Genomic DNA, 13,304 nt, shown 5'->3' with positions numbered 1-13,304 from the left:
ATCGCGACATCTCCCAAACGCGACTTGCATTATGACTCGAAACCTCCTGGCCGCAGTCGCGGTCCTGGCCCAGCTCGCTGCTGCGCAACAAATTGGATCAATCCCCGAAATTCATCCGAAGCTGCAAACTTGGAAATGCAGTAACAAAGGCGGCTGTGTAAAGCAAGATACCTCGGTGGTCTTGGACGCGTTGTCGCATCCACTGCATCAAATCGGAAACAGCAGTAACTCGTGCGGAGACTGGACTAATGGATTAAACCCGACAGTATGCGGCACTGAAGAATCATGCGCCGAGAGCTGCGAATTAGATGGAGTGGACTACGCGTCTAACGGCGTGAGCACCAAGGGCAGCAGTCTGATTCTACACCAGTACATGAAATCCAATGGCGTCGTCACCAGCGTATCGCCTCGTGTGTACTTGCTCGACGAGAGTGGGAAGAACTATGACATTCTGAAACTCTTGAACCAAGAGCTGAGTTTTGATGTGGATGTTTCTTCCCTGGTATGCGGGATGAATGGTGCTCTCTATCTCTCGGAGATGGTTCAGTCCGGTGGTCGGGGTGAGCTCAACCCTGCTGGTGCGCAATATGGCACGGGGTACTGTGATGCACAATGCTCTTGGTTGCCATGGGTCAATGGAGTGGCCAATGTCGACTCCTATGGTGCTTGCTGCAACGAGATGGATATTTGGGAAGCCAATGCCCGTTCTACTGGATACACGCCTCATGCCTGCAACATCACTGGCCTCTATGAGTGCAGTGGCGATGAGTGTGGCAGCAGTGGTGTTTGTGACAAGTCTGGTTGCGGATATAATCCTTATGCACTGGGTGCGCACGACTACTATGGATATCGGAAGAATGTTGACACTACCAAACGCTTCACCGTCGTGACCCAATTCGTGACCGACGATAATACCGCACATGGTACTTTGTCCCAAATTCGACGACTGTATGTGCAAAACGGAAAGGTGATCCAGAACGCTGTCGTCAACGTGTCCGGTAGTGAGACCAACTCTATCACCGATGGCTACTGTTCAGAAACTGCTAGTTATTTCCAGCAAAAGGGTGGTATCAAGCAGATGGGCAAGGCGATTGGTCGGGGAATGGTCCTGATCTTTAGTATTTGGAATGACTCGGGGGCTTTTATGAACTGGTTGGATAGTGGGAGTGCTGGACCGTGCAATAGCACCGAAGGTAATCCTGCTCTTATCCAGGCTCAACACCCTGAGACTTCGGTGACTTTTTCGAACATCAAGTGGGGCGATATTGGATCTACCTATTCGCATTGAACATAGATTTCAAATCAAACTCGGTGGCATTTTCTTCGCAATAAGTTTATCTAACTGAATCACTATTCCCACCGCTCTTTTCCCATTCTCAATTTCAATATTAGGCAAGCAACTAGTCATTAATGAGCGTATGCAGTTCGGGTACTCGTTAAAATCATAAAAGTCAACATCGGCACAAAAAGCAGAAAGTCTCTAAACCATCTCTAACAGCCGCATTACCTTGTATTCTCTCGTCAATCACCGACCCCAATCTCAAGTTGTTTTCCGTTCCAAATCTAGTTTACTCAAGCTTCTCACTAATAGCCTTGATTCCCTTGTCGTCATGGTTATGGTTGTCAGGGTCATCATCGTGAGCCTCATCTTTGTTGTTGGCGACAGGAGTGGCCTGGGGGACAATCTGGTTGTTGCCATTGTTGTAGTTGCCACTGCCCTTCCAGTTGTCCTGATCCTGCGGGTAGTTTCGGGCCATAACAGAGGGAGTAGGGGTAGCACCATCGCGGTTCCAGTCAGAGCGGCAAGACCAGCCTGAGCGGTCATCCGAGTCACTGTTCATGCACTTGTCGTAGCGATCGCCATCGTGGTTGGAATCATCATTGCCGTTCCAGTCATTGAAGGGTCAAACACGGGGCAGTAGGACAGAGGCAACATCCTCGACGGTCTCATGACCCTCTTTGTGCTCCTGGCGACAGTCCGCTTCCTCTTGCTCCCGGTAGTTATCGTAACGGTCTTCATAGGGATAGTAGCGGGGGACATGGATGATGGAGCTGGCAGCGGCGGCATCGTTGACCGGAGTGGGGTAATCATGGTTATGAAGAGATAGGTAGATACTGCAGGATTCTGAGAGTTTGATAAATCCATATGGAACCAAGAAATAAATGGCAGCACTACAGCATTATCGCTGGTAGCCCCAACCCCACACCTTAATGGCTCCACCCACTAAACGCCGCCACTCCGGGGGTGGCTGCAGATAAACCACGGACCACGCCCTTGACGTGCTCATGGGATCGAAAGAGAAAACGTGTAAGACATGCAGGGGATTGCGCGAATTTTACTTGGAAGCTCTTGAAATTCCAAGGAGAGAATAGAGGTAATGCCGAGCTGCCAAGCTAAACTAGGAATTGCGGTCTGGCATAAGCATGTTGAACATAGGTTGCTAGACTTTCCCAGTACCTGCAAAGATCGAGAAATTAATGCCAACACTTGTCCTGTTTTTTGTCATATACGATGATAAACATGTTCATATTGTCTGAGAGTTCCGTGTACCATGCAATCAAATAGAGGAATCTGGTCTTGCGTAAAGGTTTATAGAGAAATACCGAAAGCGACGACTTCTTGAGATTACTACCAGAGTACCCTTAGAAACTGCACTATTTAACAGAGAACTTTCAACCTTCAATATAGCTTGACTCAAACCTGTAACCAACATCCTACAGTTCCGCAAAACAATCATTCTCCCAACAATCCCTCATTCAAAACGAGGGATTCGCATTCTCAACCAACTGTTCGAAATAGGCCTGTAAAAGATAAATCAGTCAGTAACCACAACCAACGCCGCATACCCCACAATCCCAATTTTGAATCTTACCTGGAACCAAGTTCCCGCCTCGGGAGCAGGCTGCAGCGCATCACTGTATCCACAGTGCGCATCGTATCTCGCAGAAGAAGAATCCGAAGTCCCATCACTCTCACCACCGGGCTTAACCCAGACAAAAGCATCTTCCAAATCATCTCCCGTGTCAGTCGTGGGTCGAACGCCGAAACCAGTGCCCTTGACGTTGCACCAGTCTCCCCAGGCACTTTGTTGAGTTGGCTGGACGCCGTTTCGGCCTAGAGAAAGAGGTTAATCAACAATTGTGCCCAAACATAATATTTTGTAAAGTGCGAAATGCCCGCAAGCAAGAAGGCGAATAGATGGTGACTTACCGGTATCAGTAATAAAATGCGCATCCCAACCCGCGCTCTGCAGCAAGGGGGCAATCGCATTAACGTATTTCTTCTCATCGCAGTTCGAATCACCAGACGTATACGAGGGACACGAATCCAGGGACCAGCCATTATAGTTTGCAACGTTGGTAGCTAGACCGCGGAGTGATGCTGGCTGGGAAGCGTTGTTATAAACTGAAGCGAAGAGTGTAGCTGCGGGACTTAGATTTGCGTCCCAGCCTAGCCAGCCGGCGTGTCCTGATACAATATTAGTATTGCTGTGGAATATGGGCACTGGGTGTGGAATATTTACCAGCATCAATGTACATCGCCACATTAGCCAGGTTGAGCTGTGTCAAGGCGTAGTTGACACCTTCAAGGTATGCGTCGTATGCGTTTGCGCATTTAGCGACGTTCAGGTTAGTAACCAGGTTAGCAAGACTGTCGGGTTCTGCAAGACATTTGTTAGAATAATTAACACCGAGGCGAATTCAACGAATTCCTGACCGATAACGAGAATAGTCTGGACATCAGAGTATGTCGTAAGAACAGCCTTGATAGAATCGATATAAGCCTTATACTTGGTCACACCGTCATCCGCAATCGAGTATTCGCCGTTACTCGCCAGCGCGGCACAATCCCGATCCGGTAAATCGTAAACCACGAATTGACCCGCATAAGGCGGGCTCGCGCCAGCAGAATTCTTAGATTGGATGTCCGCGAGGAAGTCGCCCATCGTGGACACTTTATCAGCCGTGTCACTGTCAGAATTAGCATGGGTGGGAACAATAGAGATGACGTAGAGGTTGAAATTGTGAGACTCACAGCCAGAAGAACGACGGTACAACCGCTGCCGAACTCGCCGCTGCTTGCGCGGCACCAGTCATGGAGGGTATAGCGGAGGTATACACCTCGGAGGAGTAGTACGAGTTTGCGTAGAGCTGGTATCCCGAGAATGGATTGCCCGTTGTCGCGGCGGCAGTGACTGCTGCTGCGTTCGAGGACCCGGATGCACTTGCTCTTGCGTGGATGACTCCTGCCGCGGCCGAGTGGGCGAGCAGGGGTACGAAGGAGAGGAAAGATCGCATGTTGAAGGTTGAACCCGCCCAGCGGAGATATGCCTTAGTGAAGGATTGTGGGAGTGGCTTCCAGGCCTGATGAGTTGTGTTTGGAATTCGAGAGGAATGGAAGATGGATTTAGAGTGCCTTTTATATTTCCACAATTCAGCCTGGCTTGACGCCATGCCGTTTTGTGGTTGACGCCTCCATGCCTAATGTGATCAGGGCTTAACGCCATGTTTACTATCTACTCTCTAGGGAGTAGTAAGGCGATATGATACACGATTTGGGCTAAAAAGGGCTATACCTTCGCATCCTCGATGATTGTAAAATTGCTCAGGCAGCATAAATAACAGACTAATATCTGGGCATGTTTCGCGGACAAAACTCCCCGCCGCAAAAGTGGATGGATTCCGTCGATCTCGATCCCCCCGTTGATTCCTGAAGAAGAGAGCAAGGGTCCATAGGCAAAACCGTATATCAAACACGGCGCATGGCCCGAGCTGAGGACAGTTTAGTCACGGAAAAACTGCACATAATTGTTTCAAGTGGTGGTCATAGTTCTAAACGTGGTCATTCTATCTGCGGAGCGTGGCTCGACGTGGCGGCATGTGGCTGTCGTGGAGTGGGGAAACCCGGGGAATTAGCTTTCTTCAGGGTTATGAAGATGTGGGGATTACTACTCGATCACTACCTAGTATCAGATAATCGCTATCAGTATTTATGGAAGAGATATAAGAGGAAGTGTGTAATTTGTCATTTAAAAAGTATTCAAAGTCACTGAGATAGACAAAAAGGAAAAGTTCAAGTGAGTGGAGTGGTATCGCGCAATCATCAGGGGATCCGGCCTAGCCTGAATCAACAAAGCAAAACAAATCAATCAATAATAAAATGAGAAAAGCAAGAATAAAAAAAGTTACGCTCAAGTCCAAGCACGGTGGCTCGCTCAGCGTCGTGCACGATCACATTCAGCCAGGAACTTGTAAATCCCCTCAACGTCATACTCCGGAGTAGCCTCCGGCAGACCAGCGCTAGAGATTTCCGGGAAGAACGGACGATCCCCGAGTTCACTAATGTTAATGCTCGAGTAAGCAGAATGCGAAGATGTCCAGGGATTACTGCCAAACAACTCTTTATCCTCGAAACTGATCGCCTTGCCGGAGTCATGGCCCGAATCCCCCGTGAAGGGGCTGCCAAATTCCGGTGTGAGCATGCCTTGCCAGTCAATGTCATTGGATGGGTGAGTGTGTGGGTTTGATGCCTTCTCAAAGAGATACTCCGTGTCGGAGGAGGCGGCTACGCTGGGAGCGAAGGGAAACAGGAGAGCGAGATCAGCACCGGTTCGAAGATTGAAGTCTTCATCTTGGATGATCCGGCCTCGTTGAATACCGACCTCATCGCATAGGCGTTCGACGGTCTCGGCATCACAACCGGGGAATCGTACTCGAATTGTGGAGCGATCATGTAGAGAAATTGGGAGATCGCCCAATGTCGAAAGACGCTTCAAGTCGTTCAACACGGTAGCAAACTCCTTCAAAGCGCGGGCAAAGTCGGCAGACAGCAAATCCATAAGCCCATCCGAGTTGAGGGTCTCAACAGCCTCGGATCCGTACTTCTTGTTCAGAGCGCTAAAAGCACCAAAGGCAGTGATGGTAGGAGACAGCTGGAAGTCAAGGCTTGAGCCGGAAGCATTGCGGGGGACGGCGGTCATCTTGCGACCAGCCTGATCCTGCAAAACACTAACAGCCTTGTACCGCTTCTCGCCCGTGTGCGGGTCAATCCCATCAAAGCGGACTTTCTGACCAGACAAGAAGAACGCGCGAACACCCTGGGAGACATTCTGGATAACCTGTGCGGGAGCAGCCGGTCCATGAGAGAAATACCGGGCACCACCGAATCGTCCAGCACCAATGGTATATCCCCCCGCAGTACGACCAAGCGTTCCCCCAGTCAAATTCGGACGAAGCGTAGACGCAAACGGAGCACGGCTGGTAATCTTGCTAATATTCGAAGAGACTCGAGTCGTCTTGTACGCATTCACATCGGCCTGAATACCAGATCGAATGGCAGAGACAAAGGCACCGGCCGCACGAGTCGAGAAGTAGCGGCTGCGGGCTTGACGGATAGCCGCGGCACGATTGATAGGCTGGCGGGCATTGATGCGGGCATAGGCGGGTTGATACCGTAGTGAAGTATGTTGGCTCGGTTCAGGGAGTTTGGCTCTTATAGCCTTGGTAGCCTTTTCATAGGCAAACCTGCAGTAACCGTAACACGGGTCGTCAGCGGATGACTCAGATCGTTATCGAGGCGGGTCGAGGGGAGACTGGATGTCAAACGTACCTTGCTGCTCGCCATATTTTGGGGAGCAGCAGGTGCCCATTGGCAGGCGCCATACTGATGGTGGGTTAGATGGATGGACACGCTGGGGTGCGTGAAGAGGGATGGAAGAGAGATGCCTGATGACGGAGGAGTCGGGGCTTATCAGGACGCCTCAGGCCGGATACCCCAGTGGCGGTGCATTGCCACACATGTGACCCCGCATGATTGGCGCAGTGGCTGGAGTCCCACTGTGGATCGGCAGTATGGCATCTACGAGGAGAATGTGGGAATGCAGTGAGATTAACTTTGGATATTGAATGGTTATTATAAGAGAGATAACTCCCGAATGAGTGAGTCTGATGAGATTCATAATTATCAAAGATTAGCGATCTCGATCAAGTTAGGGAGCACGTGCTTAAACTCAGGCAGTGGGGGTCACGTGTGCACCGTTTCGTCTGATCACAAGAGAGTTTCGACAGCCCTAAACCTTCAGACGTCTATCTACTCTCAATACAAATTCAGAATGATTTGACTACTTGGGTATCTTACAAAGCAATGTTCATATCACATATCACGTATCAGTACATTTCGTGGAGTCCCTCTAGAAGGGTAGACATTAAGTCATATCATTATTTCTCGGAGTATTTCATCCATCCCATATCAACACAACCAGAACGCCGTCATTTAAACGCCTTGTTAATCCGGACAACCTGCGTCCTTGGATGCCTCAGTGCGGCAGTATCACAGGACTCGACCCTTGAGAACCCACCGAAGTCTGTCAACTCATGACCCAGTCCGTTCGGTGTCCTTGGACTCGGACTGGGTGAGGGCTGCCAGTAGTCGTCCGAAGTGACCTGCTCCGGCCGGACGAGACAGATGAGGCGGTTAAGAACCGCAAACTCAAGCTTGAGCTTGATGCTGTACACCAGGGACTTGAGGGCTGTCTGGATGGTGTAGCGATTGGTGAACTCCATGATGAGGAGTACCACGTCCAGAAGGATGAGGAAGACGTTGATGGCGAGAACGTAGTAGAGGGTTTTGCGATGCACTTTGTGAATGCGCGAGTTTGGAGGGACGATGCGCAAGTTTCGGATAACTTGCACCACGTAGAGATAAGAGATAACCATCTCTTGCACGGAGAAACCGACCAGCTCGATGCGCTCCATGATATCGTAACCATGTTGCCAGACGGCATTGTTAGATTTGGCGAAATTAGAGCCGTAAGTGAGGATAGTGGTCGGCACGTGAAGAATGATCGCATTGGTGATAATCATGATCAACACGCGGCGCAAGACACTGGGATCATTCACCAGTAAATTGAGTCGTGAGTACAGCACCACGGCTTGGCCGGTGACCATGAAATACCAGCCGATGGTGGAGAGGGTAAGCGAAAACCAGAGTGGCGCCAGCGCCAGGTCCTTTAGTAGGAAGCTGACGGCCTGTGGAACGACGCCGAGCAAGCCACTCAGCAGCAAACTCCAGAAATACAGACCTCGCCAGTGTCGGAAAGTGCAGAGGATGAGGATGACGAGCTCGATAGAGTTGTAGATGGCGAGGCCGAGCAAGGTCACGATACTCAGGATCAGCACCAGATTTTGCCCGGAATAGCTGCCGTCCCCATCATCGGTAAGTGGAGCGCCAGCTTGAGACATGGCGAGAGGGCGAACGAGGACGGTCGGATCCGATCAACGCCGCAGGAACGTGGGGTTGTGTTCATGAGATGCGACGAGTCGGATTATCAGAGGGGCATGGTCGAGGGGGTGGGTGGGGAGGGAGAGAGAAAAAGAAAAGGAAGAGAAGAAGAAAAGAAAAAAGGATGATGGCTGATGGAAGGGAAGAAAGAGAAGGCGCTAGATGTGAATATTAAATCTCCGCGTAAGAAAAAATACGGGGGGAGGGGGAAGATGGGAAAGAGGGAATTAGGGAATAGGGTCAGAAAATCAAAAAGTCCGAGTCTCCAGAGTTATAGGGATTTCTTTTCTATTTCTTTAGCCCCCCGTCCTTTCCAATCTTCAGTCTTTAGGCAGCCTTACAGTCTTTCAATGCGCCTCGCACTCTTCTTCCCTTTTTTTTTGCTTCTTCCTCTTCTCTTTGATTCTGCTAGTCAGATCGGTGTAACAATGATCAAAATATCATCTAAGCCTGGTCTCTCAACGTTGACCATGCGAGCACTCAATTCTCATTTCCCGCCTCGCTTCTTTTTGCTGGTCGGGTCTCCCCCAGGCCCCAAACCCCGCTTTATCCCCAGCCGAGGCCTTTTAACTGGCTGGACGTCCGACTGGGGGAGCGTTTAATCATCGAATACCTTTGGTTGAAAACGCGTGGTCCCCGCAAACCACGGGCCTCCCCTTTAAATTAATAGTCAACTCACTGTGCTCCGAAAGTCTAAGCGCACTTTTGAGTTCGCTTTCTTCTCCGCATACCCGGGTCCGTGATGCAAAGGGATCCCCGTCAGCTTCTGACCTTTGAACCCCCTAAGACGGAAATCGGACATTGGATCCAATCAGAAATTAGGAGTGTGCGTGGCTCGCTCTTTTTTCCAGGACTGTCACCAACTGTCAGGACCCATCTTTACCCCGGTATTTCCTTATTTTTTTCCCTTGCACGAGCAATCGTCTTGGCAAGTGTGATCGAGTCCAGAACTAGCGGGCGTTTCGCGAGATGCTTTATTTCCTTTCATCTGCTTGTGATAAAACTATGTCGTTGTTTTTTTGAAACACGCGAGCATGCATATTGTTAGGTTTTTGTTCAGGCCCCCCGATACTCCGCGACCTCTCGCTCTCGTACTGGATGTGATGGAAGGATTCGTACGCGCATGGTCAGCCACGAGTCATACAAATTGGCTTTCCGCATCCAGTCCACGGAGGAGACTCCTGGAAACGGTAGTCCACGGCCACGCTAGAGGAAAGTCAAAACTATAACAATGCATGAGAGACCGAGCTCGCTTATTGGGTGGAAATGCACGGTCGCATCCCCTCGTCTCGTTTGTCGGCCCCGAGAGAGAGAACTACTCCAGTCGTACTAGTAAATGCAACTTGGCCCCGTATTCTCGGGTGGCAGATCGATCCCGCACATGTTTGTCCTTGGCATGGCACATTTACAGTTTGGCTGCTGGCATGTGCATTCAAATTGTAATTGTAATCCCATATTGTAGTCTCAGTGGTCGTCTTACAAACCGGGCCAAAGCTCGGTCGGTACCCCTGGATCCACGTGGATTGGATAGATCGGCTGAGATGTCAGGAATATGAGTACTAACTACCGTCTCTCGATGGAAAGACCCTCTTGAAAAATTCTGAACAGTCCAAGTCAACATAAATCCCTCGTTGAGCCCTGATAGTGGTCCCATTCCAAAATATTCCGAGGCGGGCTACTACTAGCGCGAAAAAAAACTCAAGGCATCCCGACCGATTCTCTGGCCGCAGTGGCCGGTGTTTACATCCGAGATCTCGCCTTCGGGCTTGACCTGGCATGTCTTACATGCCGAGCATTATCAGAAAGACATTGAGCAATCTAGGCCGATCAAGACTACTATTTTCGCCACTTGCCATGAAGCGAGACTCTACATTTTGCAACCATCGTGATGCGTGACCTGCAAAATGGGACTGTGGGTCTAACCCGAAGTAGAAAAGTGTAACTCGTTTTCTGTGCCGGTGGCGAGAGCCGCAGTTCGAGGCTCCGCTACACTATACAGATGTCCAATATGTAGATTTTTTTCCCCTTCTGTATATAGAATCACCCATAATAGAGCTTTAGAAGGAAATTGGAATTGAATCAGAGTCTCCTCCTGGATTCTCCCCCGCCAGCCATGGCCGAGGAATTCACTCTATTCCCCCAACTACCCCCCGAACTCCGCCGCATGATCTGGAAAGCATGTCTCCCCAAAACCCGCATCTTCGACATAATGTTCCCCTGCTACGCCTACGACCACTACCGCTGCCGTGGATCTAGCTGGGCATCCCGCGAATCCTGGAGACCGCCCGTGATCACCCGCGTATGTCGGGAATCCCGAGCCGTAGCCCATGAAACGGGCCGAGTGATCTTCCAAGAAGACAATCCCAACGTCCCGAATTACATTAAGAGTGTGTGGTCGGACACGACGACGGATATCATTGCGCAGTATTGGGCGCCCGGACTTGAGAGCGTGGTCTTTTGGGATGATCCGGATCCGGAATTTTTTCATTTTGCCGAGACGTATTCGGCCACGATGATTTCTGAGTTGAGGTTGAGGATGGCGTTGAGTTTGGATGCAATGAGTTTGAGCAGTGATACCTTTGATTGGGCGAATTTGCGGCAGCTTAGGGAGTGCTTTGTTTGTTTGGAGGAGCCGGTTATGATCCATGTTTCGAGGAAGGAGTTGCTTGTTTCTGGGTTGTTTGGGCTGTTGGGAGAGGAGTATACGCAATTGGTTGATCCGATGGATACGGAGACGTTGAAGAAATTCCACCATCTGGCGTTAACGTCGAGTCAACAATTACCCGAAACGATCAAGTTCTTCGATGACCTTTCCACGCCGAAGTTTCAGTCTAAGATTCGCGATTGGACTCGCACTATGATGACACGATGGATCTTTTATGCTTGGATATGTGCCGACGAGGAGGAGTATGCGAGCATCGAGTATCCCGAGGAGGTCTGGCTCGGACCGAGTGAACCGGGGGTGGACGAGAAACCGTTTAACCCACTTAAGCCAGATTCTTATTGTTATAAGGGTCGTTTCAAGTCAGATCAAACGGTCTTCTGGTATAATGAGAAACATCCCTGGGTACAACAGAAGCTTGCAGAGGCACCGAGGTTTTATCCTCGAATTATGATCCGTCCGTGTATCACGAGATGCTGGCTTCCTCGAACTCCACCTCGACGAGGGAGAGCGAGGGGACATTATCGAGCTGGGGGAAGGTGAAAGTGGACTCGTCTTTTTAAGGCCAGCTTCTACTTGGGCTGAATCTGTATGCAAACATGATGGGATGAAGATGACCACTTTGTCCAGGGGTCCTGCAGAGCATCAATGACTCGTTGGACTATTCGTCGTGGAAGTACCAGACTATATCATGCTGGTTACGTCTGGATCATGATGGAATGTTAGAGAAGCTATATGTATGCTTAATGTGTTGTGATGTCCTTTAGTTACTCCGCTTCCCGCTTCCCGCTTGGTCTGCTTTCGTTTTATTCCCCATTTCATCTGATCACTCTAATAATACCTCTACTTCTTCCACTAACTCCACCTCCCGCCTGAGGATGCTACGAATAACGCAAAACTCAGCCCTATGATAAGGAATCTTCCAGATAAACACTCATATTCTATATCTAAATCCTATCCAAATGCATAACCCTACTCATCATCCCCAAAGAAAACCTTAACAGGCAACCACGCATCCCCACAAACCTTAAACCGATCCTTCAACCCATCCAACAACCCAACCTCCTCCTTACTCAGCTCCCACCCATCAATCTCATAATTCCCATCAATCCGCGCCTTGCTAACAGACTTGGGAATAACACTCCACCCCTTCTGAATACCCCACACCAACAACACCTGCTGCGGCGTCTTGCCCTTCTTCTCCGCCAGCGACAGCAGAGTCTCGTCCTTGTAGAGCGGGGAGTTGGTAGAGCCCAGGCAGGAGTAGCCGGTGGAGTGGATGCCCTTGGAGGTGTTGTAGGCGACTAGTTTGGGGGAGGGGTTGTTGGGGTGGAGTTCTATTTGGTTGACGGCGGGGATGATATGAGTGGAGGGGTCGTTGAGGAGGATTTCGAGGTTTTTGATGCCGAAGTTGGAGACGCCGATGTTGCGGACTTTGCCGGTTGCGGGGAGTTTTTGGAGTTCTTGCCTGCGGGGTGTTAGTGTTGCTCCCTTTCCATATACTGTGTATAGATGGAGGGTCCATGGTCTTACCAGGTCTTGATAAAGTTCCAGTCCGGCAGGTGCTTGGACTTATCCTCGGGATCGGTCGAGCTGGGCCAGTGCATCAAGTACAGATCGACATATTCAACACCCAGATCCTTGAGAGAGGACTCAATGCCCTTCTCAACCTGGTGGTGCCAGGTGTTGTCCAGCTTAGTAGTAAGCCAGATCTGCTCGCGGGGCACGCCAGAGTCACGAATACCAGCACCCACTTCGGCTTCGTTGCCGTAGGCCAGGGCAGTGTCGATGTGGCGGTAGCCCTTTAGCAGGGCGTTCTTGACAGCCTCACGGACTTCATTGGGCTTGGATTGCCAAGTTCCCAGACCGATGGCGGGGATCTTGTCACCAGTGTTGAGGGTGTGGGTCTTCCTGAGAGAGGGAAGAAGGGGAGAACAGTTAGATCGCGTGTGCGGGGACTGTAATGACGGAAGAGAGGGCTTACTTGGTGTGCTCGTTGGACATTATGGCGGTAGTGGGTGGAAATAGGGAATTGATGGGAGGTCAAGAGAAGAGGTTGGAGGATACATTGATGGATTTATAGGTAGAGGGTGTTTTATAAGCAGCGGATGGATCTAACCCAGGCCGTTGTAAAGTGGGCAGGTCCAAGCCGCGATGATGTCGCAGTGGAGGGGCAGATCTTGGAGCAGTTACAGCAATCGCGTCAAATCAAAGCCATGCTTTGTATCAGAGTGGGGAAGTGGCTATCCCTTTTCTGGATGCCTCTGTAGTGTATCAAACGAATCAGGCACGGGTCTTAGGCGGGGAGAATGAACAGGGTAGGAAGGTGTTTATCATGGTAAAGGACTGGGAAGATGGATT

General features: G+C 50.3%; 7 protein-coding genes across 7 annotated transcripts; 2 read left to right on the top strand and 5 right to left on the bottom strand.

Moving 5' to 3' along the window:
• Window positions 1-31: 31 nt before the first annotated feature.
• N7496_006444 (glycoside hydrolase family 7 protein) lies at window positions 32-1,288 on the top strand (the record flags this gene model as incomplete). The annotated part of the gene is made up of 1 exon (XM_056699373.1): window positions 32-1,288. One exon carries the CDS (start codon window positions 32-34, stop codon window positions 1,286-1,288), a length of 1,257 nt encoding a protein of 418 aa, XP_056554786.1.
• Window positions 1,289-1,568: 280 nt separating this feature from the next.
• Window positions 1,569-1,841, bottom strand: N7496_006443 (uncharacterized protein; the record flags this gene model as incomplete). The annotated part of the gene is made up of 1 exon (XM_056699372.1): window positions 1,569-1,841. The coding sequence occupies one exon, from the start codon at window positions 1,839-1,841 to the stop codon at window positions 1,569-1,571; it is 273 nt and encodes a 90-aa protein (XP_056554785.1).
• Window positions 1,842-2,757: 916 nt separating this feature from the next.
• Window positions 2,758-4,299, bottom strand: N7496_006442 (glycoside hydrolase family 6 protein; the record flags this gene model as incomplete). Its single annotated transcript, XM_056699371.1, has 6 exons — window positions 2,758-2,802; window positions 2,874-3,115; window positions 3,212-3,469; window positions 3,525-3,662; window positions 3,719-3,972; window positions 4,037-4,299. The coding sequence occupies 6 exons, from the start codon at window positions 4,297-4,299 to the stop codon at window positions 2,758-2,760; spliced, it is 1,200 nt and encodes a 399-aa protein (XP_056554784.1).
• Window positions 4,300-5,216: 917 nt separating this feature from the next.
• N7496_006441 (uncharacterized protein) lies at window positions 5,217-6,663 on the bottom strand (the record flags this gene model as incomplete). Its single annotated transcript, XM_056699370.1, has 2 exons — window positions 5,217-6,525; window positions 6,611-6,663. 2 exons carry the CDS (start codon window positions 6,661-6,663, stop codon window positions 5,217-5,219), a joined length of 1,362 nt encoding a protein of 453 aa, XP_056554783.1.
• A 606-nt stretch (window positions 6,664-7,269) lies between these two features.
• On the bottom strand, window positions 7,270-8,241 carry N7496_006440 (uncharacterized protein; the record flags this gene model as incomplete). The annotated part of the gene is made up of 1 exon (XM_056699369.1): window positions 7,270-8,241. The coding sequence occupies one exon, from the start codon at window positions 8,239-8,241 to the stop codon at window positions 7,270-7,272; it is 972 nt and encodes a 323-aa protein (XP_056554782.1).
• Window positions 8,242-10,394: 2,153 nt separating this feature from the next.
• On the top strand, window positions 10,395-11,486 carry N7496_006439 (2EXR domain-containing protein; the record flags this gene model as incomplete). Its single annotated transcript, XM_056699368.1, has 1 exon — window positions 10,395-11,486. One exon carries the CDS (start codon window positions 10,395-10,397, stop codon window positions 11,484-11,486), a length of 1,092 nt encoding a protein of 363 aa, XP_056554781.1.
• Window positions 11,487-11,915: 429 nt separating this feature from the next.
• gcy1 (putative glycerol dehydrogenase Gcy1) lies at window positions 11,916-12,947 on the bottom strand (the record flags this gene model as incomplete). The annotated part of the gene is made up of 3 exons (XM_056699367.1): window positions 11,916-12,411; window positions 12,477-12,854; window positions 12,928-12,947. 3 exons carry the CDS (start codon window positions 12,945-12,947, stop codon window positions 11,916-11,918), a joined length of 894 nt encoding a protein of 297 aa, XP_056554780.1.
• Between the last annotated feature and the right edge of the window lie 357 nt (window positions 12,948-13,304).

The sequence above is a fragment of the Penicillium cataractarum genome (assembly GCF_028827025.1).
Source record: "Penicillium cataractarum strain IBT 29864 chromosome Unknown utg000005l, whole genome shotgun sequence".
In the NCBI taxonomy this organism is placed as follows: domain Eukaryota; kingdom Fungi; phylum Ascomycota; class Eurotiomycetes; order Eurotiales; family Aspergillaceae; genus Penicillium; species Penicillium cataractarum.
The sequence above is the reverse complement of the archived record's forward strand: the minus strand, read 5'-3'. Positions and strand labels throughout refer to the sequence as shown.